This window comes from Trichosurus vulpecula, chromosome 6, assembly GCF_011100635.1.
Source record: "Trichosurus vulpecula isolate mTriVul1 chromosome 6, mTriVul1.pri, whole genome shotgun sequence".
Classification (NCBI taxonomy): Eukaryota; Metazoa; Chordata; class Mammalia; order Diprotodontia; family Phalangeridae; genus Trichosurus; species Trichosurus vulpecula.
Genome location: NC_050578.1, coordinates 128,758,946 through 128,784,529, shown reverse-complemented (window position 1 = coordinate 128,784,529; position 25,584 = coordinate 128,758,946). Strand labels below are relative to the sequence as shown.

The 25,584-nt window shown below is 34.9% G+C and overlaps 1 protein-coding gene across 1 annotated transcript in view; it reads right to left on the bottom strand.

Annotated features, from left to right (window-relative positions):
• The window catches only part of SCLT1 (sodium channel and clathrin linker 1), a 258,104-nt gene that overhangs the window by 143,032 nt on the left and 89,488 nt on the right, over positions 1-25,584 (bottom strand). The window contains exons 9-11 of the mRNA XM_036765501.1: positions 24,388-24,458; positions 12,857-12,947; positions 11,403-11,494 (exon numbers count right to left, since the gene is read on the bottom strand). Coding sequence (XP_036621396.1) covers positions 11,403-11,494; positions 12,857-12,947; positions 24,388-24,458 — 254 coding nt within the window. The remainder of the gene's footprint in view (positions 1-11,402; positions 11,495-12,856; positions 12,948-24,387; positions 24,459-25,584) is intronic.

Here is a 25,584-nt window from a genome sequence, read left to right as displayed (position 1 = left end):
TATTAATTTTTTTAGCATCATAGCTTGACATTTTGTTAACATGTTTCGGCAATGAATAAGTAAATTAAGACAGGGAGTCTTGTCATTTTTATTATATTGGTCAGATTCAACGACGGGCAATTAATATATCTCTAGATATTCAGGTCCATATTAATGAAAAGAGTGCGTTAGAGTTGTGTTCATGTAGTTTTTGTGCATACCTTGGAAGATGGACTCCCAATTAGTTGATATATTCTGTAATTATTTTGAATAGAATTTCTATAGTTCTGTCAACAATGTTTTGTTGGTATTCTTCAGAAAAGCTAAGGATTTTTGAGGGTATATTTTATATACTGACTCTTTGCCAAAATTATGGTTTCAACTAAATTCTGACTTGATTCACTAGGGTTTTTCTAATTTCACTATTCAATCATCTGAAAGCAAAAATTATTTCCTCTTATGCTTACTACCTCAGTTTTTCCTTACATTATTGCTATAGCTTGCATTTCTAGAAGTATATGAAACAGCAGGGGTGATAATGGAAAGGTTCTGGAAAGGTTCTAGATTATTCTCATTACATATTATTCAAGTGCACGATTTCAAATAGGTCTTATTTATCATATTAAGGAAAAGCCCATTTATTTCTGAGATTTTTACTATTTTAACAAAATAAGTATTGCAATTTGTCAAAAGCTTTTTCTTGCACATATTGATATAATCTTGTGATTTTGATTGTTCTATTAACATGATCTATTATACTTATTGTTTCCTATATTGAAATATAATAATGCATTATTAGCTCAAGGTCAACCTCATCATAGGGAATAATCTTTTTGATGTGTTAATGCAGTCTCTATGCTAATATTTTATTTTTAAAGATTATTGTATCAATATTAATTCATTAGGGATATTGGTCTATAATTTTGTTTCTCTGCTTTGACTTTCTTCCTGGTTTAGACATCCTAACCATATCTGCAGCTTGTACTTTGGTGCTATCCTTTCCCAATTTTGCAAACAGTTGATCTAATAGAAATAATTATTCTTTGAATGTTTGGTAGAATTTATGTATAATTCCACCAGGTCCTGAGGGTTTTTTAAGCAGTTCATTCATAATTAGTTCAAATTATTTTCCTAAGATTGGGATCTTCATAATCTATATATTTTTTGTTAACCTGAGTATTTTATATTTTTGTAAATATTAATACATTTCAATTACGTTGTTGGTTTTATTGGCACACAATTGGGCAAACAATTTTCTAATCATTCCCTTTATTTAGTCACTTGCTGTGAATTCTTGTTTTTATTTTTGATACCATCAATTCAGTTGCTCACTCTTTAAAAAAAAACACAACAGATTAGCTAATGTTTTATCTAGTTTATTTTTTTCTTTTTAAAATAGCTCTTAGTTCTATTTATGAATTCAAGAGTTATTTTCTTTTTTATTTTATTAACCTCTTCTGTGATTTTTAGAATCTCTATTCTGCTATTTGGTTAGGGTTTTTGATTTGTGGCTTCTCTATTGTTTCTTTTTAAAAATCTGATAACCCAATTCATATAACTGTTCTGCCCAAACCCTGCCTCTCTCTCTCTGTATGTCTCTACCCCCCCACAATAAGATGAATGCTTTTTATCTACAAATTTTCCCCTAAGAACTGTTATGCTTATATGATGGCTGTTTTGCTACATACATATGAGATTTATCTATACTCTTTCTAGTTTCATTCAGTACTCACTAGAGATCTACCATATCTAATTTTTCTAGAATTTTATTTTGGGCCCTAAGTGATTACTTTGTTCATCTTTTTGTTAGGTTGTCTAGTACTGAAAGAGAAACTAAGGGCTCAACTAGTTTATCACCAACCCCTGGCCTCCAAAGCACCTACCTTTGTTTATTAATTCAATGGTTTTTTTGCTTTGAATTTTGTTAATGTCTCCTTTTTTCAGAATTTCTATTTGGTGCCTGATTCAGGGTTTTTAATTGGTGGGTTTCATAGAACCCTCTTATAAAGGCAAGATGAAAACCAGTTTCTGGTCACTTATGACTGCTCATTTCTGTTTACCACTTTGTGTACTCTTGATGCCTAGGTTTGTACGTCAAATTTTATACTCAAGTCTGATATTTTCACTAAGAATTCTTGGAGTCTTTTATTTCATTTAAAAGTCTATGTTTCCCCTATAAAATTTTATACATATATATATATATATACATGTATATATATGTATATATATATATTGTTGAGTTATTTTTGATTACAAACCTAGATTTTGGTCTTCTTGAATCTCATATTCAAAGTTCTCTGTTCCTATATAACGGTGGCTGCTCCACAGAAGAGCTCAAAAAGGATTTGGAAAAGCAAGTTAGAGAACTAGAAGAAAAACTGGGAAGAGAATTGAGAAGGATGTGAGAAAACCATGAAAAACAAGTCAATGACTTGCTAAAGGAGACACAAAAAAATACTGAAAAATATACTGAAGAAAACGACACCTTAAAAAATAGACTAACTCAAATGGCAAAAGACCTCCAAAAAGCCAATAAGGAGAATGCCTCGAAAGCCAGAATTACCCAAATGGAAAAAGAGGTCCAAAAGACCACTGAAGAAAATACTACCTTAAAAATTAGATTGGAGCAAGTGGAAGTTAGTGACTTGATGAGAAATGAAGATCTTATAAAACAGAACCAAAGGAATGAAAAAACGGAAGACAATGTCAAATATCTCACTGGAAAAACCACTGACCTGGAAAATAGATCCAGGAGAGATATTTAAAAATTACTGGACTTCCTGAAAGCCATGATCAAAAAAAAGATCCTAGATATCATCTTTCAAGAAATTATCAAGGAGAACTGCCCTGATATTCTAGAGCCACAGGGCAAAATAGAAATTGAAAGAATCCACTGATTGCCTCCTCAAGTAGATCCCAAACAGAAATGTCCTAGGAATATTGTTGCCAAATTCCAGAGCTCCCAGATCAAGGAGAAAATCCTGCAAGCAGCCAGAAAGAAACAATTTGAGTATTGTGGAAACACAATCAGAATAACCCAAGATCTAGCAGCTTCTACATTAAGAGATCGAAGGGCTTGGAATACGATATTCCGGAGGTCAATGGAGGTAGGATTCAAACCAAGAATCACCTACCCAGCAAAACCGAGTATCATGCTCCAAGGCAAAATATGGACTTACAATAAAATAGAGGACTTTCAAGCTTTCTCAGTGAAAAGACCAGAGCTGAATAGAAAATTTGAATTTCAAATACAAGAATCAAAAGAAGCATGAAAAGGTAATCAAGAAAAAGAACAAGAAAAAGAAATTGCAAGGGACTTACTAAAGTTGAACTGTTTTGTTCACATTCCTACATGGAAAGATGATGTGTATGATTCATGAGACCTCAGTATTAGGGTAGCTGAAGGGAATAAGCATATATATATGTATATGTGTGTATGTATATATATATATATATGTATGTGTGTGTGTATATATATGTATATATATGTGTATATACATATATATATACAGGGAGAGAGAGAGAGAGAAAGAGAGAGAGAGAGAGAGAGAGAGAGAGAGGGAGAAAGCAGGCACAGGGTGAGTTGAAGATGAAGGGAAGATATCTGAAAGAAATAAAATCAAATTAAGGGATGAGAGAGGAATGTATTGAGAGAGGGAGATAGGGAGAGATAGAATGGGGTAAATTGCATAAAAGTGTCAAGAAAAAGCAGTTCTGCAGGAAGAGAAGAGAAGGCAGGTGAGGGGGAATGAGTGAATCATGCTCTCATCAGATTTGACCTGAGGAGGGAATACCATACATACTCAGTTGGGTATCTTACCCCACAGGAAAGAAGAGGGAGGAAGATAAAAAAAAATAAAAGGGGGGGGATGATGGAGGGGAGGGCAGATGGGGGTGGAGGTAATCAAAAACAAACACTTTCGAAAAAGGGACAGGGTCAAGGGAGAAAATTCAATAAAGGGGGATAGGTTAGGAAGGAGCAAAATATAGTTAGTCTTTTGCAACATGAGTATTGTGGAAGGGTTATACATAATGATACACATGTGGCCTATGTTGAATTGCTTGACTTTTTAGGGAGGGTGGGTGGGAAGGAAAGAGGGGAGAGAATTTGGAACTCAAAGTTTTAAAAACAGATGTTCAAAAACAAAAAAAAATAGTTTTTGCATGCAACTAGAAAATAAGATACACAGGCAATAGGGCGTAGAAATTTATCTTGCCCTACAAGAAAGGAAGAGAAAAGGGGATGGGAGGGGAGTGGGGTGACAGAAGGGAGGGCTGACTGGGGAACAGGGCAACAAGAATACGTGCCATCTTGGAGTGGGGGGGATAGTAGAACTGGGGAGGAAATTTCTAATTCAAACTCTTGTGAAAATCAATGCTGAAAACTAAATATATTAAATAAAAATAATAAAAAAAAGGAAATGGTGGTTGGTAAACCTATGTGATCCTAATTGTGGTTGCTTAGTACTTGAAGTCTTTCTTTAAAGTTGCACAGAATATTTATTTTTCACTTGGAAACTCTGAATTTTGACTATAATGTTCCCAAGAGTTTTTATTATAGGGTTTCTTTCAGGAGGTAACTGGTGGATTTTTTTCATTTCTATTCTGCCCTCTGGTTCTAAGAGATTTTTTTTTCACTTAAAATATTATAATATCTAGGCTTTTTTTGGTCATGACTTTAAGGTAGAGCAATGATTCTGAAATTCTCTCTCATCAATCTCTTTTCTAGTTTACTTATTTTTGATGAGATGGCCTTCCATTTTTTGACTTTAATATTTCTTGATATCTCAGGGAATCATTAGTTTCTATTGGTTAATTCTAATTTTGAAGAAGAAATTTTCTTGAGCAAGGTTTTGTATCACTTTTCTAAGCTGTTATTTTTCTTTCCACATTGTTCTTCCACAATGTTAATTCCTTTTCCCATTTTTCCTCTACCACTTTCATTTGGTTTTAAAAATCATTTTAGCTCTTAATTAAAAAAAAAAAACCAAAACCTCTTGCTTTACTTACCCAAATACCCAAACCTACCCCTCTACCAAGCTTCCATATTATTGTCAAAGTCATCAGTTAACCTACCAGTCTCCCAGGTGTGTAACCCTGGCATTATCCTAGACTCTTCTGCCTCACTCCATCTAACCAACCAGTGGCCAAATTTTGCTGTTCCTAACATTACAAAGTCTTTTTTTTTCCTGTTTTTTTTATTTTTTATTTATTTAATATATTTAGTTTTCAGCATTGATTTTCACAAGAGTTTGATTACAAATTTTCTCCTCATTTCTACTCTCCCCCTACTCCAAGATAGCACGTATTCTTGTTGCCCTGTTCCCCAGTCAGCCCTCCCTTCTGTCACCCCACTCCCCTCCCATCCCCTTTTCCCTTCCTTTCTTATAGGGCAAGATAAATTTCTACGCCCCATTGCCTGTATATTTTATTTTCTAGTTGCATGCAAAAATTTTTTTTGTTGTTTTTGAACATCTGTTTTTAAAACTTTGAGTTCCAAATTCTCTCCCCTCTTCCCTTCCCACCCACCCTCCCTAAGAAGTCAAGCAATTCAACATAGGCCACATGTGTATCATTATGTATAACCCTTCCACAATACTCATGTTGCAAAAGACTAACTATATTTTGCTCCTTCCTAACCTATCCCCCTTTATTGAATTTTCTCCCTTGACCCTGTCCCTTTTTCGAAAGCGTTTGTTTTTGATTACCTCCACTCCCATCTGCCCTCCTTTCTATCTTCCCCCTTTTTTTATCTTCTTCCTCCTTCTTTCCTGTGGGGTAAGATACCCAACTGAGTATGTATGGTATTCCCTCCTCAGGTCAAATCTGATGAGAGCATGATTCACTCATTCCCACTCACCTGCCTTCTCTTCTCTTCCTACAGAACTGCTTTTTCTTGCCACTTATATGCAAGATAATTTACCCCATTCTATCTCTCCCTATCTCCCTCTCTCAATACATTCCTCTCTCATCCCTTAATTTGATTTTATTTCTTTCAGATATCTTCCCTTCATCTTCAACTCACCCTGTGCCCTCTCTCTCTCTCTCTCTCTCTCTCCCTCTCTCTCTCTCTCTCTGTATGTGTGTATATATATATATATATGGACATACATATATATATATACGTACATACTCACATATACATATATGTACATAAACATATATATATATATATATATGTGTGTGTCTGTGTGTGTGTCTGTGTGTGTGTTTATTCCCTTCATCTGCCCTAATACTGAGGTCTCATGAATCATACACATCATCTTTCCATGTAGGAATGTGAACAAAACAGTTCAACTTTAGTAAGTCCCTTGCAATTTCTTTTTCTTGTTCCTTTTCTTGATTACCTTTTCAGGCTTCTCTTGATTCTTCTGTTTGAAAGTCAAATTTTCTATTCAGCCCTGGTCTTTTCACTGAGAAAGCTTGAAAGTCCTCTATTTTATTGAAAATCCATATTTTGCCTTGGAGCACGATACTCAGTTTTGCTGGGTAGGTGATTCTTGGTTTGAATCCTAGCTCCATTGACTTCCGGAATATCGTATTCCAAGCACTTCGATCTCTTAATGTAGAAGCTGCTACATCTTGGGTTATTCTGACTGTGTTTCCACAATACTCTCATTGTTTCTTTCTGGTTGCTTGCAGGATTTTCTCCTTGATCTGGGAGCTCTGGAATTTGGTGACAATATTCCTAGGACATTTCTGTTTGGGATCTATTTGAGGAGGCAATCAGTGGATTCTTTCAATTTCTATTTTGCCCTCTGGTTCTAGAATATCAGGGCCGTTCTCCTTGATAATTTCTTGAAAGATGATATCTAGGATCTTTTTTTGATCATGGCTTTCAGGTAATCTAATAATTTTTAAATTATTTCTTCTGGATCTTTTCTCCAGGTCAGTGGTTTTTCCAATGAGATATTTCACATTGTCTTCCATTTTTTTCATTCCTTTGGTTCTGTTTTATAATACCTTGATTTCTCATCAAGTCACTAGCTTCCACTTGCTCCAATCTAATTTTTAAGGTAGTATTTTCTTCAGTGGTCTTTTGGACCTCCTTTTCCATTTGGGTAATTCTGGCTTTCGAGGCATTCTTCTCCTTATTGGCTTTTTGGAGGTCTTTTGCCATTTGAGTTAGTCTATTTTTTAAGGTGTTGTTTTCTTCAGTGTATTTTTCAGTATTTTTTTGGGTCTCCTTTAGCAAGTCATTGACTTTTCATGGTTTTCTCGCATTCTTCTCATTTCTCTTCCCAATTTTTCCTCTAGTTCTCTAACTTGCTTTTCCAAATCCTTTTTGAGCTCTTCCATGCCCTGAGACCAGTTCATGTTTTTCTTGGAGGCTTCTGTTGTAGGCCTTTTGACTTTGTTGACTTCTTCTGTCTGTATGTTTTGGTCTTCTTTGTCACCAAAGAAAGATTCCAAAGTCTGAGACTGAATCTGGTTGCGTTTTTGCTGCCTGGCCATATTCCCAGCCAACTAACTTGACCCTTGACTTTTTCAGCGGGATATGACTGCTTGTAGAGTTAAGAGAACCATGTTCCAAGCTTGTGGAGATGCGCCAGCGCTGCCACACCAGCACTCCTCCTTCCCCAAGAACCCCCAACCTGGACTGGCCTTAGATCTTCAGCAGGCTGTGCACTCCTGCTCTGATCCACCACTTAATTCCTTCCAACAGGTGGGCCTGGGGCGGGAAGCAACTGCAGCTGTAGTTCTGTAGCTGCCCCACCTCTGCTGCCCCAGGGCAGTAGCTGAACTGGGAACTCCTTCTACTCCTGCAGCTTTTCCCACTAACCTTCTCTGTTGTCTTTGGTGTTTGTGGGTTGAGAAATATGGTAACTGCTGCAGCTCACTGATTCAGGCGCTAGGGCACGCTCTGCCTGGCTCCTGGTATGGTTGGTCCACGCCGCCCACGCTGGGCTCTGTTCCACTCTGCTCTCCTCCCATCTCCGTGCGGGATAGACCTCCCTCAGAGACCATCCCGGTTGTCCTGGGCTGGATCCCTGCTTCCCTCTGCTATGTTGTGGGTTCTGCAGTTCTAGAATTGGTTCAGAACCATTTTTCACAGGTTTTTGGAGGGACTTGGTGGGGAGCTCATGCTAGTCCCTGCTTTCTAGCCACCATCTTATTACAAAGTCTTTCAACACAACTCCTTCTTTCTATTTACCCAGTTACCACCTTAGTCAGACACTAGTTACCTCTCACCTGGATTATTATAATTAGCCTCCTCTTTGGTCTTCCTGCTTCAAATCTCTACTCAGTACAGACCTTCCTAAGTTCATACTCAGCAGTCAACAAACACTCAGTCAGCACTTACTATGTGCCAGGCACTGTAGCTAAAGTAATTTTCCTTGAGGTCAGATCTGAACATGTGATTCCGCTACTCAATCAACTTAGTGGCTCCCTATTGTTTCTTGGTAAAAAATGGAAACCCATTTGATTAACTTTAAACTATTTTATAACCTAACTCCAACCTATCTTTCTCTGGACATTACTTCCCCGCCCATACTATGCGATCTAGCCAAACTAGCCTTATCTCTATTCTTGAAGATGACAATATATTTCTTTTCTCTATACATTTGCACTGGCCACCCCCAATGCCTGGAATGTGCTCTACCCTCACCTCTGCTTCAAAGAATCCTTTCACATGAAACCTTTTAGTGGGGAAAATAACAGCACCTACCCCAAAGGGTTGCTGTAAGAATCAAATGAAATAAGCTTAGAACAGTGCCTGGCACACAGTAGTCACTACATCTAAATGCTTTTTTTCTTTTTTCCTTCCCCTTAAATATACATATGTTGTTTCTTGTACTAGAAATCAATCATTATTAAATATCAATTATAATATTTATACATTAACTCTTATTAAAATGTGCAAAGTACTAAGAATACCAGTAGAATCAAATAATCTCTATTTAACAGAGCTTATATTCTAATGGAGGAGAAAATAAGTACATATATGTATGTACATGTATGTATATAAATGTGTTACACACACATATATAGTTGATATTACAAATTTCTTAAATAAAAAGGCTTGGGAGGAAGAGAATTAGAGGGATCAGGAAAAGCTTTATGCAGAAGATGGTGCTTGAGTTGAAGATTAAAGAAAGAGAGCAACTCTATGAGGCAAAAGTAGGAAGAAAGTACATTAAAAAGCCACTGGAGTTGAATGAGTGGGGAAATCCATGTGGTCATATCTGCACTTATGGAAACTTATTTTGGTTTGGTGTCAGAAAGGATTAGAAGGGGAAGAAACTGAGGCAGGGAGATGAATGAGGAGGCCTGCTTGCAATTCTCTAGGGAAGAGGTGATGCAGCCCAGAGGCAAAGTGATAGTTGTGTTTATGGAGAAAAAGGGTAGCATGTGAAAGATGTAAACATAGAAATGGCAAGATTTGGCAAATGATTGGAGAGGTAGCATGAGAGAGGAGGGAATGAGGATAATCCCAAGGTTATAAATCTGGGCAACTAAAAGAATATAAGCTACTCGTCAAATATTGATTGATTCACTATTGTATTTTTATTCCCAGTGCCCAGCTTAGTGCCTGACATATGGTAAGCCCTCAACAAATGTTCATTAATTGTTGATCCCATGTTCACACAACAAATAAATGTATTAAAAAACTGATTTTATATTAGACACAATATCTTCATGAAGATAGGGACTTTTTTTAATCTAAACTTCTAGAGCATATAAACTACTTAGACTAGAATAAAACTATTCTTGCACAGGAGTCATAAAATGAATTTAGGTTTTTTGGCAAAGATGCAATAAAGTTCAAGGTACACAAACATGTATGGCATAATGGAATGAATAAGATCTTTTTGTTTATCATCAATTAACTACATGAAAACAAGCAAGTCACCCTACCTTACTGGGTTTCCTCATTTAAAACAGGAGGGAATTAAAACAGATGAGTTGTAAGAGTTCATTCTATGACACATATGTAAACGATTAAAAACGATCAAAAAGGTCAAACAACTGATACGGATTTACTGAAAAAAGTAAAGACAAGTAAAACATACTTGTTATTTTCTAGATAAAGGTAATTTTTAAGATGCAACTTCTTCATGATCAAAAATCAAAGAATTGATGCCAATAATGTTTAGCCATAACAAATAAAACTATTGGTTAGACAAATTGGGGGTAATGATATGGCACACACTATCTTCTTTTCCTGTCTTTTTAAAAAGCAAAGACAAAGGCAAAACTTGTCTTTTTTTTTACCTTTAGGCTAATTACTTGTAACACTAATGTTACTAGCAGCTGCTGTGGAGGTGTAAGTCCCGTAACACAGGCACACAGAAGGGCTCCTAGCACAGATTCTTTGATCTGTTTTTCTAATTAAAGCAACTTTAAGGGGTTTACAATCTCACTTTAATTAAACATACATATATCATTCACTTAGTTCAGGGGAAAAAGTCAGCACCCTGAACTTCAGAGAAAATACAAACAGAAATTACAAGCAGAAACTATATAAACAGAGCAAATAACACAAATCTGCAGACAGGGCTTCTAATTGTCTGTCCATAGTAATACATACATAGTTACCCCAGAAAGAAGTGCCAACATCTGGGTTTTCAAAGCAGCTTTAGAATAGCAGCTGTGAACAGTGTAATACCACATCAATCATATATGAATAAAAGGGTTCCCAAGCAATATAGAATGAGGGCCCAATTGAAGCTAAATAAACTCGAATTTGTAATTTTTCATTATATTACATAAATTTTCATCTTATTACAAGAAATTCAATTTTTTTTATGTAGAAATTCATCACTGAAAGAAATGTGATGACTAAATTTTAATCCTGATTCAAGAGAGACTTGCAATGGAGATAGTGAGATGACAAGTGATATAAAGAATAGGCATTTAAGGACTTTTTAAATAGCTCATAAAATGTTCACCAAAGTTAAAGATAGTAAAAAATTATCTTTAATTAGCTATATCAGTGACAGGGGAATTTTTTCTAGTCCCAATGGTGCTTAGCTGGGATCTGGAACACTACTACTGAATACAATCTTACATTTCCATACTTCCTTTGAAGGGGATAGGAAAGAAGAAGAGAGGAAAGAAGAGGCTGGAAGAGAAGAGAAGGGAAGGAAAATTTGAGTTGGGCTGTGAAGAACAGATGAGAAAATATATCTCCTACCCTTTGGAGAGGTGGGAGCAATAGAATATCACATACATTTTCATATTCTGTTGACATAGTTTAGTGTTGCTGACCTGCTTTGCCCCCTGTTTTACAAGACATGGTTGCCTGGGGAGGGGAGGAGGGAACAGGTAGAATATTCATATATGAAGAAAAACCAAAACATATTAATAAAAATTTTAAAATAATGCATGCAGTAGAAACAATCTCAAAAGTCGTAAATCTAGGTTGGAAGATATACTGAAAATCACATGATATTTAGTTATAATTTTTAGAAGCTTACCTTGTTTCTAGCTGTTTTATACTAGATTGTAACTGGTGTAATCGCCTGTCTGATGCTTCCTCTCTTCCTTGGGCAGATTCCATATCTTCCACCTTTAAACCAAAGAAACTAGAATATTTATTTCAAAAGCCCTATAAAATTCAATACTTCACTACATATCATTGATTCAGTGTTTTAAATTTACTGTGCTACTATTATGACAGATTGAAGGAATAAAATCATGTTGGTATAATATTTCTCAAATTATATTTGTCATATAATTAGGTAACAAATACATCCTATGTTTAAAAAAAAACACTACAAATTATCCATTGTTAACAGATTTAGATAAATTCTGAAGGCACTTCCATAAAACAAATTGAAGAAATTCAACCAACTGCCCTGAATTTTAATGCTTCAATATTGCCAAAACCACAAGGAAATGACCAATAAAAGTCATGGTAATTTTAAACTACATTGGCATTTTCCAAATAGCCAATAAAAAAACAAAGTGGGGGTTAAGTATATTTCCTGGGAATTAAGAAGGTAATGAAATGATTTTAAAATAAAATTGCTTTGCCATTTTTAAAACATGACAAATAAAAAACTATTGTTAACAATATTTTATTCTGCATAGAACAAATGTGTCATTTTATATAGATGTTATTTGTTACATATTTGCTACACTGATTCTAACATTGTATACAAAGTAGAGAAGTAATGGTACCTTTTAAGGAGATAGGGTTGCCTGACAGGCAATCTCAACATCTCCTCCATTTTATGCTGACTCTCCCACAAACAAATCAGTTCAACAAAATAATTAAACTTAAAACTATTTGAAACTTGCTTAAAGTAGGATTTGGGAAAAAGCACAGTGTCGATTAAGAGTATTTGGAAAGCCGATATTTCATTTTCAATGAAGACTTCCATATAATAAAGCAGAAATTTAAAAAAAAATTTAAAAAGCATTAAAATACTCTGTCACATACAAATCTACTTTTTCTATTAACTTAAACTTTTCAACAGATGGGGAAAAATCATGTGCTTTAAGAGGTTATATGCTATGGAGAAATTATCCTATCTCACTTGATTAGGTTTGGATTGAACCTAAATTTAATTCTTCAAAACTGTCCAAATTTTTGAGAAAGTTTCATGATTTTCTCATTTCAATAATATTTTTTTTGGTTGGGGTTTATTTTTTTGGCAGGGCAATTGGGGTTAGTGACTTGCCCAAGGTCACACAGCTAGTACATGTGTCAAGTGTCTGAGGCCGGATTTGACTCCAGGGTCAGTGCTCTGCTCACTGGGCCACCTAGCTGCCCTACACTAGTATTTTGATTAAAAAAAGTGACTGATACAACATCTAACTCTCATCTCAATCTTAAGAGGTATAATTCAAACGAAAATTATCCTATAAACAAGAATATTAATGACACACATACAAATTTTTAACTATCTTAGAAATATCTGAATACCTTCTTTTTCATCTGTTCTTGAAGGTCTTCGATTAATTTGGTCATTTCTCCCACCTTTGTTGTAGCAACTCTGAGGTCTAATTTGGCTTGCCTTAAAAACAAAAGTATAATAATTAATTCATGAAACATTAAAGAGAATAGCCTAAGTTTGTTGAAATTGCTGATCTATGAATTTGTTAACCTATGAATTTTGTCAATGAAAAATCTTATCAACTCCACTCTTAAAAAAAAAAGTTGAGAAGTCTTGGGATGGACTTCAAATAGCTCAGAGAAAAGGTTAGAGGACTGTGCACCGAAAGGATAAACCTTGAAACTGTATTTGAAAATGCAACCTGTATTATATTATTATTTGTTGTTGTTGTTTAGTCGTTTCAGTTGTGTCTGACTCTTCATGATCCTATTTGAGGTTTCTTGGTAAAGATACTGGGATGCTTTGCCATTTCCTTCTCCGGTTCATTTTACAGATGAGGAAACTGAGACTTGCTGGGGCCACAAAGCTAGTAAGTGTCAGGCTAGATTTGAATTCAGCAAGATAAGTCTTCCATACTCCAGGCCTGGCATTCTATTCATTCCACCACCTACCTGCTCTATGTTATTTATGCACCATACTTAAACTATTAGGTGAAGGAAAATAAAAGGTTTGGGAAACTAAGAGGTAGAACAAAACTTATATCCGGTCTTTGGGAGCTAAGGAAGTGAATTGTTTAATTTTTTAATGCATCTAGTAATGCTGACTGGGGACTTTTTAAAAACCAAATTATGTGGCACTCTGCTTTTTAAGTGCTTAAGTTAAAACAAATCTTTGATCTATTTGGCAATTAAAAGTTGTTTGGGATCTTAAGAGATTTTGGTTGCAAAGAAGTTTTAAAAATTACAAGATCATGTTATTATGGCATTCTAATAATCTTCAAAAAATATTTCATTTGCATACTGTTTACAGTAGCGAAGGGGTGCCAAAAAAGGTTTATGGCATCTTGAAATAAAGCTAAAGATTTTAATTTCCATTCAGCAGCTGAAAAATGAAGAATCTTTACTGAATAGGCATTATGGTAATAGATGTTTTTAAAATACAAATTACGTTAGTGCATAAAACACATGTATTTTCTCTACAGCATGCCATGAATAGTCTGTGAATATAAATCAATAAATAAACATTTATTAAGTACCTACTATGCGCCATGCACTATCACACTAATGTATGAAAATTTAATTTATGGCAAGACTTAAGTTAATGAGACTTTTATTTATTTTTGTTTCTGAGAGAACTGGGAGAATTGTGGGAATTGCGTGAACTACACTGACTATCTTGTGACTCATTTCTGGATCTAGCTCAGTTCCCTTTCTATTCAATTATGGCTCTATTCCAAGTTCTGTCATGAGAAAATTTTATTAAATTATGAGAACTGTGAGAAAACCTTATTGCAGTCTTTGAACCGAATCCTGGAAAGCTGGACCACCTTTACCTATTGCTTAGAAACTCTTAACTAAAGACCAGAAAGCCAGTCAGATGCAAAGGTCGATGCAAGGAGTTTTCTCACAACGGTATATCTCAAGCAACCCATATCCATTAGTTACTGTTTCTTTGTTCTTTTGATTGAATAACACTTGAGGGGGAGTGGGACACCTCTTTTTCTGATTTCAGTGAACTGTACCTATTCACTCTTCCCTTCCCAACTCAGGCCCAAATCTTTCCTCCAATTAGAAATCAGAATATTTAATCTTGTATCCTGATTTATATACAGTTAATTGTTTTCTTTGAATGCATAAAAATCTGTCTTCTCTTATATTCAGAGTCCAGTCAGTGCCAAGGTTATAAGGCCTGGCCCCGATTTGTTATGTATGCATTGCTTAATAAATCAATATGCTCAGAAGCTAGATTCTTTGTTTCCTCATTTATTTCAGACTTCACTTATCACATTTCTTTAAAAAGACTGAGATGCATTTTACTATCTGAAATTACAAACAGAAGCTAAAAATTCTAAAATATTTTAACAATCCAAGTAATATTATGTAAGGTTTCAAATAAAAAGTTAATATTCACATATTTATTAAATGTTTATAAAACACTTTCCTCATATCACCAGGATGAGTTAAATAGAACACAATGATCATCCTATTTTACAGATGAGAAAACTTATGGGCAAAGGTTATGATTTGCCAAAGATCACATAGTTAAAAAAGTAACATGAGTGAGGTGGAAACAGATGTCAGAGGATTAGGATGAAAGGATTTAGAGCTGGAAAAGAGTTTAGAGATCATCTAGTTCAATACCTTCTCATTTTATAGATGAGGAAAGCAAGACCTAGAGCATTTAAATGACTTATCCAAGGCCTCAGAGCTACTATGTACCAGAAGAAGGATTAACTCATATCATCTAACTCCAGATCCAAGTCTTTGGTACAAAGTTCTTTCCACCACTCCAAATACAGTTTTTACTTCCATTATATGAAAAATTGGGCTTTTCAAAACATGAAAAGACTATCATTCATTTTGCAATGGGATTTACCAGTTCATAAAAAATGAGTGCATCTAACATGTGATTTTATATACACAGGTTTTAAATTGACATGCAATTTTGAGAACACATCCAACACATAAAATTAATTTTCCTAATGAAATATAAATTTTAAAAATACTAAAAGTTATTATTTCACATACACATTTATATATACATAAGTATACACTCCTGGGAAATTAAATATGGATGTATGCATGTTTTTAGGAATATCAGATTTGGCCAGATAAAAAAAATAGCTAATTTTAGGTTAATAATTCTGATACCATAGTTAATACGGTTTTAATACTATGGTATTATGTTTAATTATAGGCACATTACAGGAAGGACACTTTTCCAGGCTAAACATCCCTAATTCCTTCAAACTAACTCATGTCATAGGATATATAGAACAAACTTTAATCAAGACCAAAGACCCATCAAAGTATTAATAGATCAAAGTGCTATAAAGTAATGATAAGGGAGATGAATTCAAAAGATACAGGATGTATGGAAACTAACATTATCTGATGAAAAGTATCTGAGATGTGAATTGTGAAAACAATGACACCGTATCAAAGATAATAACAATAGAAATATAAAACAAAAATTCACAGAAGCAACCAAGCTAACTGAGGCAAATTTATATTCCTGATCATTTAAATTAAACATGAGATAAAAAGAGAAAAATAATCATTGGATTATTTGGTAGTTAAATCAATTAGAGAATTAATGAATTAATACATCAAAAGAAAATTCAAATAAAATAGTAAGAAATCAATAAAACAGCAAATAAAATTTAAAATATAATAAAAAGGATTCTTTTAAACCAATACAATTTAGAAATAATTAGCAAATTTGATTTAAGAAAAAAATTAAAATAATTGGGAGAGTAAAAAGCATTACAAATACAGAAAGAATAAATAAATATAAACAAGAGACTTTTATATAACTATATACCAGAAATACTAATTAAAAATATAAAAGAAATGGATATTTACAAAAATAACAAATATCCAGATTGATACAATAGAAAATTGAAAGCCTAAATAAATCAATTTCAGGTAGGAAAATTTAGTTATTAGGAGTTGCCATATGACCACATAAATTCACATAGGAATTCTACCAAATATTTTTAAAATATATAATTGCCATACTGTGCAAATTCTTTTCAAAAACAGAAAAATACCACTCTCCATAATTCTTTATAAAAGTCTTCTGTGTTTATAGTTCTTGGCAAACTTGGCAAAGATAAGGCCGGAAAAAATTATAGGACAATATTATTAATGCAAATCTCTCATTCACTTCCACAGCTTCAATTACCGAGATGAAGGTAACTCACAAATCTAAACCTCCTGAATCTACATTTTCCAAAACCTAAACAACTTCTCTGATTCTGCTTTTCTTCCTTCCCAATTTCAAGGCCTAGTTTATCATTGCAACATTACACTATTGCTCTCTTGTCCTATTGCTGCTTGTGCTGTGTTAAAAGCCACCTCTGGATCACTTTCACCAACCCACTTGCTTTGCTCCTATTTATATGCTAGAGAACAGTGCTGGAGAAGTCAGGCAACTTTGTTGACTGAGTCCATTAAAAATTTTAGTTATCTAATCTCAACTGGGGCCTTATTGCAACAAAGTATCCTTTTAATCCTCCCTAATTGATTCTTTATCATACTTCCCAGAGCACCTGTACACAATTTTCTCTTCTCAAACCTCCCAAACCATCATCTCTAACCTATCACTCTCAGCAAAGGAAGTTACTTCATACTTTACTCAGAAAAAAAGGTCATTTGCTATAAAGTCTCTCTTCTCCCTTAATTTACATGTCCATCTTCCTGCCCCCAGGTGGGGAGGAATATCTATCTGAGTCCCTGACTTTGTAGGGTGCTATTGGTACCCTTAAAGGTACTGAAATCATCCTTGAGACCTCACTGTCTCATGGGAATAAAAGCTTCAGCCAATGGCATCACTTCCTAGCCAACTGAGTATAGGAAGCTTTAGTTCATCTCTGCTGCTTGACTGGAGGAACAGCATGGACAATAGAGAGATGCAAGGCAATCAAGCTCTGCTGAATCAACTCAGTGTCCTTGCTGAGTATTTTATCTCTGTCATGACTGAGTAAAACTCCTTTTGTTACCTGAAATCCCAATATCAAACCCTACCCACAAAAAGACAAACCTGAGTCAGTCTCTTCACCAAGACCAACCCTGTACATGTACAATTATCAAATTTAATTTAAAATAAACAAGGAAAATCAAAATAATAATTGAGAAAGGGGAAATCACAATACAGAAGGAAACAGGAAAATCCCTCTGGAAAAAGAGATTGCCCGCAGAGTCATTCTCCTTCTTCCTCTACCACCACCCAAATCTTCAGTCCCTCCCAATTTACTGGTTTCTTCTCTGCTACCTCCAAATATGCCTAGGTCTTCCCCACCTGACAAAAAGATCCACTTTCTCCCCTCCTTTTCATGACCAAACACCAAGACAATCAATGTAATAATAACAGAAAAAGAACTGACTCTAGAGTCAAAGGACCTGTGTTCAAACCCCATCTTTGATATAACCTTGGGCAACTCACCTCATTTCCTATGGCCTCGGTTTCCTCACTTGGAAAATCACTCCTCTTTTCCAAAAAACCTTTGCAATTTTTATTAAGGACACTATCATCTCCAGTCACCAAGCCCTAAAGCTTTGGTGTAATTCCTGGAATCCTCACTTTTATTTTCCCTATATTATCCAAGTAATTCATTCTATTGTACATGAATTGAATATGAAGAGCCAAATCTTTTTAACATTTACTATTTAGCTCTATCTCTCACAACTTTTTCTTCTCAAGTTGAATTTTTGAACCAAAATTTCGAACTTCACATTTCTATTGAATGTGACTTTCTTACAGTTAGCTCATAGTTCTAGTATAAGATGGTATAAGTATAGTTCTACCCTGTCAAAATCTTTCTGGATCCTGACCTTCTTGCCCAATGTAATAGCTATTCTTCCCAGGTTCATATCATCTGTAAATCTGATAAGGCAACTATGATTTCAATCAAGTCACTGAGAAAAGAAAAATTTCACAACAAAGGATAAAATGTGAGTCTGTGAAGCAGGTACTACACTAGAGATCACCCTCCAAACTGACACCATACATTAATAATCTTATTTGACTTGTCATTCTACCAGTTCGAAATCCATTTAACTATACTATCATTTAGCCCAACTCTTCATCTTAGCCACAAGAACAATATGAGACACTTTGTCAAATACTTTAACGAAATCTAGGTATAATAAGTTTAAATTATTTATCTGATCTAAGAGTCTAGTTGGTAACATCAATCAAATATGACCTATTTTTAGTAAAGTCATGTTGGTTCTTAGCAATAACTATATTTTTTCCTAAATGTTCATAAACCATCCCTGTAACACGTCCTAGAATTTTATTATAAAATGAAGCCAATCTAGTTATATTTTTTCAAAAGATACCTCTAAAAATATAAATATTTATTAAGTTACCTATATACCTATATATTTAGAGCTGGCTAACTTCTCTCATTTCCTTGTTCTGAAAATACAGAAAAGATTTACCCTTCTCCTGTCCTAAGGAACTTCATTCATTTTCTAAGACAGTGATTCTCTCTCTCTCTCCCTCTCTCTCTCTCTCTCTCTCTCTCTCTCTCTCTCTCTCTCTCTCTCAATCTTTGTTCTCAGTACTCTTTTACACTTAAAAGGACTGAAGAGCTTTAATGTATATTATGTCTACCAATGTTTACTACATTTGAAATTTAAAAGATTTTACAATTATTATGAAAATAATTTTAATCTTGTTGGACATCCTGAAAGGGTCTCAGGGATCTATGGGGACCACTGGCTCACAGGTTGAGAATCGCTTCTCCAAGATATAAGAAAAATACCTGACAAAGCACTGACAATACATGAGCAATTATATTCACCAATTATTTCAGAATGTTATCTAGTTCTGGTAATTTCAACCATCAAGGAAAATTAGGTTTAAGTAGATCCTCTTATTCCTCTTCTTGTTTCTACCTTTGGTATTTTGTTTCTGAGGGTTTCCATTTTTACTGGGTCAACTTTTCCTATAACAATTTTAGTCCATGGGATCCCATCTATCCTTTCTCTGTACCTTCTTAATTTTGCCCTGCCAATCTGTTGATCAAGGTAAGATCTAGAGTATCAGATTTATCTGTCATTTTTCCTACTTTTTGAAGACTTACTCTTTTTTTTCTGTTGTATTTTTTATTTAATATTTTTAGTTTTCAACATTGATTTCCACAAGATTTTGAATTACAAATTTTCTCTCCATTTCTACCCTCCCCCCACTTTAAGATGGTATAAATTCTGACTGCCCCTTTCCCCAGTATGCCCTCCCTTCTATCACCCCATTCACCCACCCCTCCTTATCCCCTTTGCCCTTACTTTCTTGTAGGGCAAGATAGATTTCTATACCCCATTGCCTGTATATCTTATTTCCCAGTTGCATGTAAAAACAACTTTTTTTTAACATTTGTTTTTAGAACTTTGAGTTCCAAATTCTCTCCCTTCTTCCCTCCCCACCCATCATCCTTGAGAAGGCAAGCAATTCAACATAGGCCACACATGTATTGTTATTCAAAACACTTCCATAATAGTCATTTTGTGAAAGACTAACTATATTTCCCTCCATCCTATCCTGTCTCCCTTTATTCACTTTTCTCTGTTGACCCTGTCCCTTTTCAAAAGTGTTTGCTTTTGACTACCTCCTCCCCCAGTCTGCAGTCCCTTCTATCCTCCCCCCTTTCTTATCCCCTTCCTCCCTACTTTCCTGTAGGGTAAGATACCCAATTGAGTGTGTATGTTATTCCCTCCTTAAGTCAAATCCAATGAGAGCAAGATTCACTTATTCCCCCCCACCTTCCCCCTCTTCCCTTCCATTATGACTGCTTTTTTTTTTTGCCATTTTTATGTGAGATAATTTACCCCATTCTATCTCTCCCTTGCTCCTTCTCCCAATATATTCCTCTCTCACCCCTTAATTTTATTTTTTTAGATATCATCCCTTCATATTTAACTCACTCTGTGCCCTCTGTCTATATATATGTGTATTCCCTTCAACTACTGTAATACTAAGAAAGGTCTCATGAGTTACAAATATCATCTTTCCCTGTAGGAATGTAAACAAAACAGTTCAACTTTAGTAAGTCCCTTACGATTTCTCTTTCTTGTTTACCTTTTCATGCTTCTCTTGATTCTTGTGTTTGAAAGTCAAATTTTCTATTTAGCTCTGGTCTTTTCACTGAGAAAGCTTGAAAGTCCTCTATTTTGTTGAAAATCCATATTTTGCCTTGGAGCATGATACTCAGTTTTGCTGGGTAGGTGATTCTAGGTTTTAATCCTAGCTCCACTGACCTCCAGAATATCATATTCCAAGCCCTTCAATCGCTTAATGTACAAGCTGCTAGATCTTGTATTATCTTGATTATGTTTCCACAGTACTCAAATTGTTTCTTTCTGGCTGCTTGCAGTATTTTCTCCTTGACCTGGGAACTCTGGAATTTGGCTACAATATTCCTAGGAGTTTTCTTTTTGGGATCTTTTACAAGAGGTGATTGGCGGATTCTTTCAATTTCTATTTTGCCCTCTGGTTTCAGAATATTGGGGCAGTTTTCCTTGATAATTTCCTGAAAGATGATGTCTAGGCTCTTTTTTTGATCATGGCTTTCATGTAGCCCAATCATTTTAAAATTATCTCTCCTGGATCTATTCTCCAGGTCAGTGGTTTTTCCAACGAAATATTTCATATTGTATTCCATTTTTTCATTCTTTTGGTTCTGTTTTATAATTTCTTGATTTCTCATAAAGTCACTAGCTTCTACTTGCTCCATTCTAATTTTTAAGGCAGTATTTTCTTCAGTGGTCTTTTGGACCTCCTTTTCCATTTGGCTAATTCTGCCTTTGAAGGCATTCTTCTCCTCATTGCCCTTTTGTGCCCTCCACAGAGACAGAGAGATTTATAAAGTCAGCTTTAAGGGGATGGATAATGGTTTGAGGACATGCTGGACAGGTATAAACAAATTATCAGCATTTTAAGCTCTTGCCGTGTTTTACTCCTGCCTTTATCGAAATATTCTTGAAGAGTTTTGTTTCTTATTACTAGAAGATATTTTAAAACAATGTGATAAACATAGTGGAAAATAAAAATAGTGAACTCTAGGACATTTCTAAAAGCAAAGAATCTAACAAAGAATCTAATCTTTCTGACTGGCCAACTGTCTAAAAAAAGATCATGCAAAGGAAATCAGCTCTGTCTGAAATAAGAATATGTACATTTTCTTCTGAATACAGGTTAGTCATTTTGACCAGACTAGAAATCCAAAGTCCATCCTCAGGTAGATTGGTACCGTTTTATATGTAAAAATCAATACATGGGAAATCAATACCATACTTGAAGATGAATTTAAATTAAATTGGATGAGATAATTATCACATGATTAACAAAACTGAGCAAACAGTAATCAAAACATTCACCAGGAAAGGTTTAAATGATTCATAAAACAAGTTTAAACACATTTGAAGATATATTTTTAAAGTACAACAAAATAATGAATACCAAGAGAAGTCAAAATAATGCATCTTATTAAGTATAGTCAAACCTAATTGGTTCAAACTCCATTAATTTGGAATTAATGGTAATTCAGACATGTTAAGCTAAAGTTTTCCCCTGTACTCTCTCTGAATATAAGTCAATAATTACTCCAGACATCAAGGATGGTAGAGGATAGGGGCAGGTTTTAGATGATGACCTACAGTTGTTCAGAATTACTGGGATGTGTAGGGTATGACCAAGTGTGAGAATGTTCATCAGAGTGGAAGGTATCATTCCTCTTCTCAAAGAAGGTTAGAGATTGAACTGGAAGCAAGTGTAGCACAAAGTGGAAGGCACATGGTCAGATGAGGTCCTGTTTCACAGTTCATCCCCCTTCTGAAGCCTGGAGATTAGGTAGGAAATGCCACAGCAGAAAATGGAAGTTGAACCTGTGAAGCAGGAGATGAAAGATTCACTCCCCACTGATGTCCCTTTTAACTCTTCCCTCAAGTGATAGGAGCAGCTGGAGACAGAAGGACTAAAGTCAAAGAGAAAGTTGCTCCTCTTTGCACCAGAGGTTCTCCACATTGAGGCTGGGAGATCAGGCTGACAACAGGAGGTAGAAACTGCCCTGTGCTGGCTCAAATGGAACTTACTCCATTGGCCTCTAGCAGGCTTTCCTCAGGGGACACATGAAGCAGGAGATGGAAGTGCCTTGGTCAGAGAAAGACCTTGCTTTTCTTCTCATCTGAGACTAGATAGTAGGCACACACAGCAGAAGTGGAAGTCTCCGGGAAAAGAGAGGATTTTATAATTGATCCTAGAGGCAACAGGGAGCCACTGGAACTTTTAAGTAAAAGTAGTTACATAGTTAGATCTGTCAATTAGGAATATCACTGACAGCTGCTTGGAGAGGTGAGAGAATTAACCGGGGAGACTAATTAGTGGGTTATTGAAATAGCCTAGTCCAGAAGTAACAAAGATCTGAATTAGAGTATTTGTGGCATGAGTGGAGAAAATAGGATAGATGCAAGAAATGCAGTGGAAGCAGACCTGACAAGACATGGCAAATGACTGGATATGGGAGGATAAGAGAAAGTGAAAAGCGTACTATAATAAATATACAACCCTCCCTTTTTACATAAAAGGAAACTGATATCCAGTGGCTTGACCAATTTCAGACATAGGTGATGGTGTTAAAGCGGGGTAACCTGAATTCTAAGCTAATGCTCTTTCTACTATAACTTCATTCAAAAATATATACTTATTATGCCTATGAAGCCATATAAGTTTCCTTTGAGTAATGACCATTCCTGTTACATTTAAAGCACAATTCAACTTAACATATTATTTTTACACATACCTTTATAGGAATGAACTGATTGCTGAAGCAAATCATACCCATAGTTTAAAATATTTTCTGTTATATCTATCAGTTGTCCACCCTGAAACTACTTCCTGTTTGGACTAGATAAGAATTTATTGAAATTATTTAAACTTTTGATGAACTAATGTGTACCAAAATATTTTTATATTATTTGTTAACTTCTGCAGAACAACATTACATTTCATGAAAATGATATCCAATCAACACAAGACTACTATGTATCTGTTGTTTTAGATGGTAAATAATCCAAAATAAGTGTAATGACAAAGAAGTAAGGTATGACAAGGTATGACATTACAATTGATGGGTTATTATTAATTTAAGCTGCATTACAAAAACTTCTAAAACAATGAGTAAAGCACAATAATGATCTATTAGTAGAAATGCTGGTAACAAAAAGTGCAATTATATCATGAGCTACCATACACAATTAATTACGTTAGGTAAAGATATTTAATTAATAAAAGGAAGAAAATATGGCAAAGAAGTATGATGGCAAAATTCATTTCTGGAACGTATTATGATATTACCTGAACATAGAAAGGATCTATTTGATCTTCTAGGGAACTCCCATTACCAACATTTATGCAATCTTCTGGAACTTAGCAGAAAAATTACTATAGAGTTGCCTAGGGTATAAAGAAGTTTGTTGGCTTGCCTTGGGTCAAACAGCTAGTAAGCATCAAGTTATTCAAACTGACTCCAAGTTCTATCTACTAGGATAAATGGTCTCAAAATAATATTAGGACAAAATGTGATCCACTGCTTCTGTCAAAGACAATTCTTTGGAGCCTTATCATGATCCTAAGCTTATTTTGAAATGCTGCCATTATAGAAAAACGAATCTTACAATTTGAAGAAATATGAGTTCTAATTTCTGACTATGGGGTTTGGAAGAAACTCCAAGAAAGTTCCAATGATTCAGGCCAAGGCAGAGGGCAATTCTCTTTGGAATACAGCCACAATATCTTAAAATCCCTTAAATAAGAAAAGGCATTATGATAAGAATAATAATAACAAAGGCATTTGGGAGAATTCTTATTTATTGGGAGAAATAAGAATTTCTTATACCTAAGTTGTTTGCGTAGTTGCTCAATTTCCACATTCTGCTCAGTTACTGCTTTCAGAAACTGTTGGTTAGTCTGAAAGGAAAAAATACAATTTCAGTAATGGCATATTTAAGACTGATTTTTAAGGATTAATTACAGGATAAGACAATGACTCAAAGGTCCCTGTTAGAACAAAAATGCATAATGATGATTAAATTGACTTTGGGGTAGTCATCTAAGTGAGGCAATTCACTTGTAGGACTCTCAAGTAATGGAACTAACTTTCCTTTGTATCACTGATCTTATTACACTACTGAGGTCCTTATCATTTCACTTTTTAGATTACAAAACATAGTTTTCATCTTGCTACTGGTTAGCTACTCTATGAAGTTTAAACTCCTTTCCCTAATTTTCAACTGACATATCAAATCAATCAATAAATATATGAGAGCCTAGTTTGTTTAAGGCATTATGTTAAAGCACTGAGATCTATAAATGGTACAACTGCATTTATTCATTCAACAATAAACTGTATGTACCTACTATCTACAGGCCATTGTGCTAGCTATTGGGAGATTTACAGAGTTTAAACATGGCATGGAGTTTGATCTCACATAGTTTATAATCTAGTAATACTGACATAGGCTACACTTTAATAATTCAATGGATCTATGATTTTATCCATGTAGATATTCCTTCTTTCAATGCAGATCACCCCAGATCTGATCTTCTGCACTTATAGTTTTCCCAGTGCCACCTGCTGCTGGTGCTTTCCTCTGAGACTATTCCATTTATTCGTTCATGTTCTCTCTCTCTCTCTCTCTCTCTCTCTCTCTCTCTCTCCTTCCTCCCATTCCCCTCCTCCCTCTCTTTCTCTCTACCTCTCTTTTTTCTCTGTATTTAATATCTGTATTATAACATATAATATACATATAACAGCTAGATAGAGACAGTGAGATGATGCAGATAGTGTCTTTGTCATTTTTTCCCCATCTACAGCACTTAGCACATAGTGACCATTTAATAAGTGCTCACTTATTAAATCAATACATCAATACATCAATACTCTCTCATCTAATGTCCATATTCTCCATTCTCCCACAGATTTTTCACAAAGGACCAAATGTACTGAACTCCCTCTAGGTCTTTTTATACTTCAAAGGTGCAGTCAGAGAAAATGAATCAAAGTTAAATGCATCAGAGAACTGCATAACAAAGT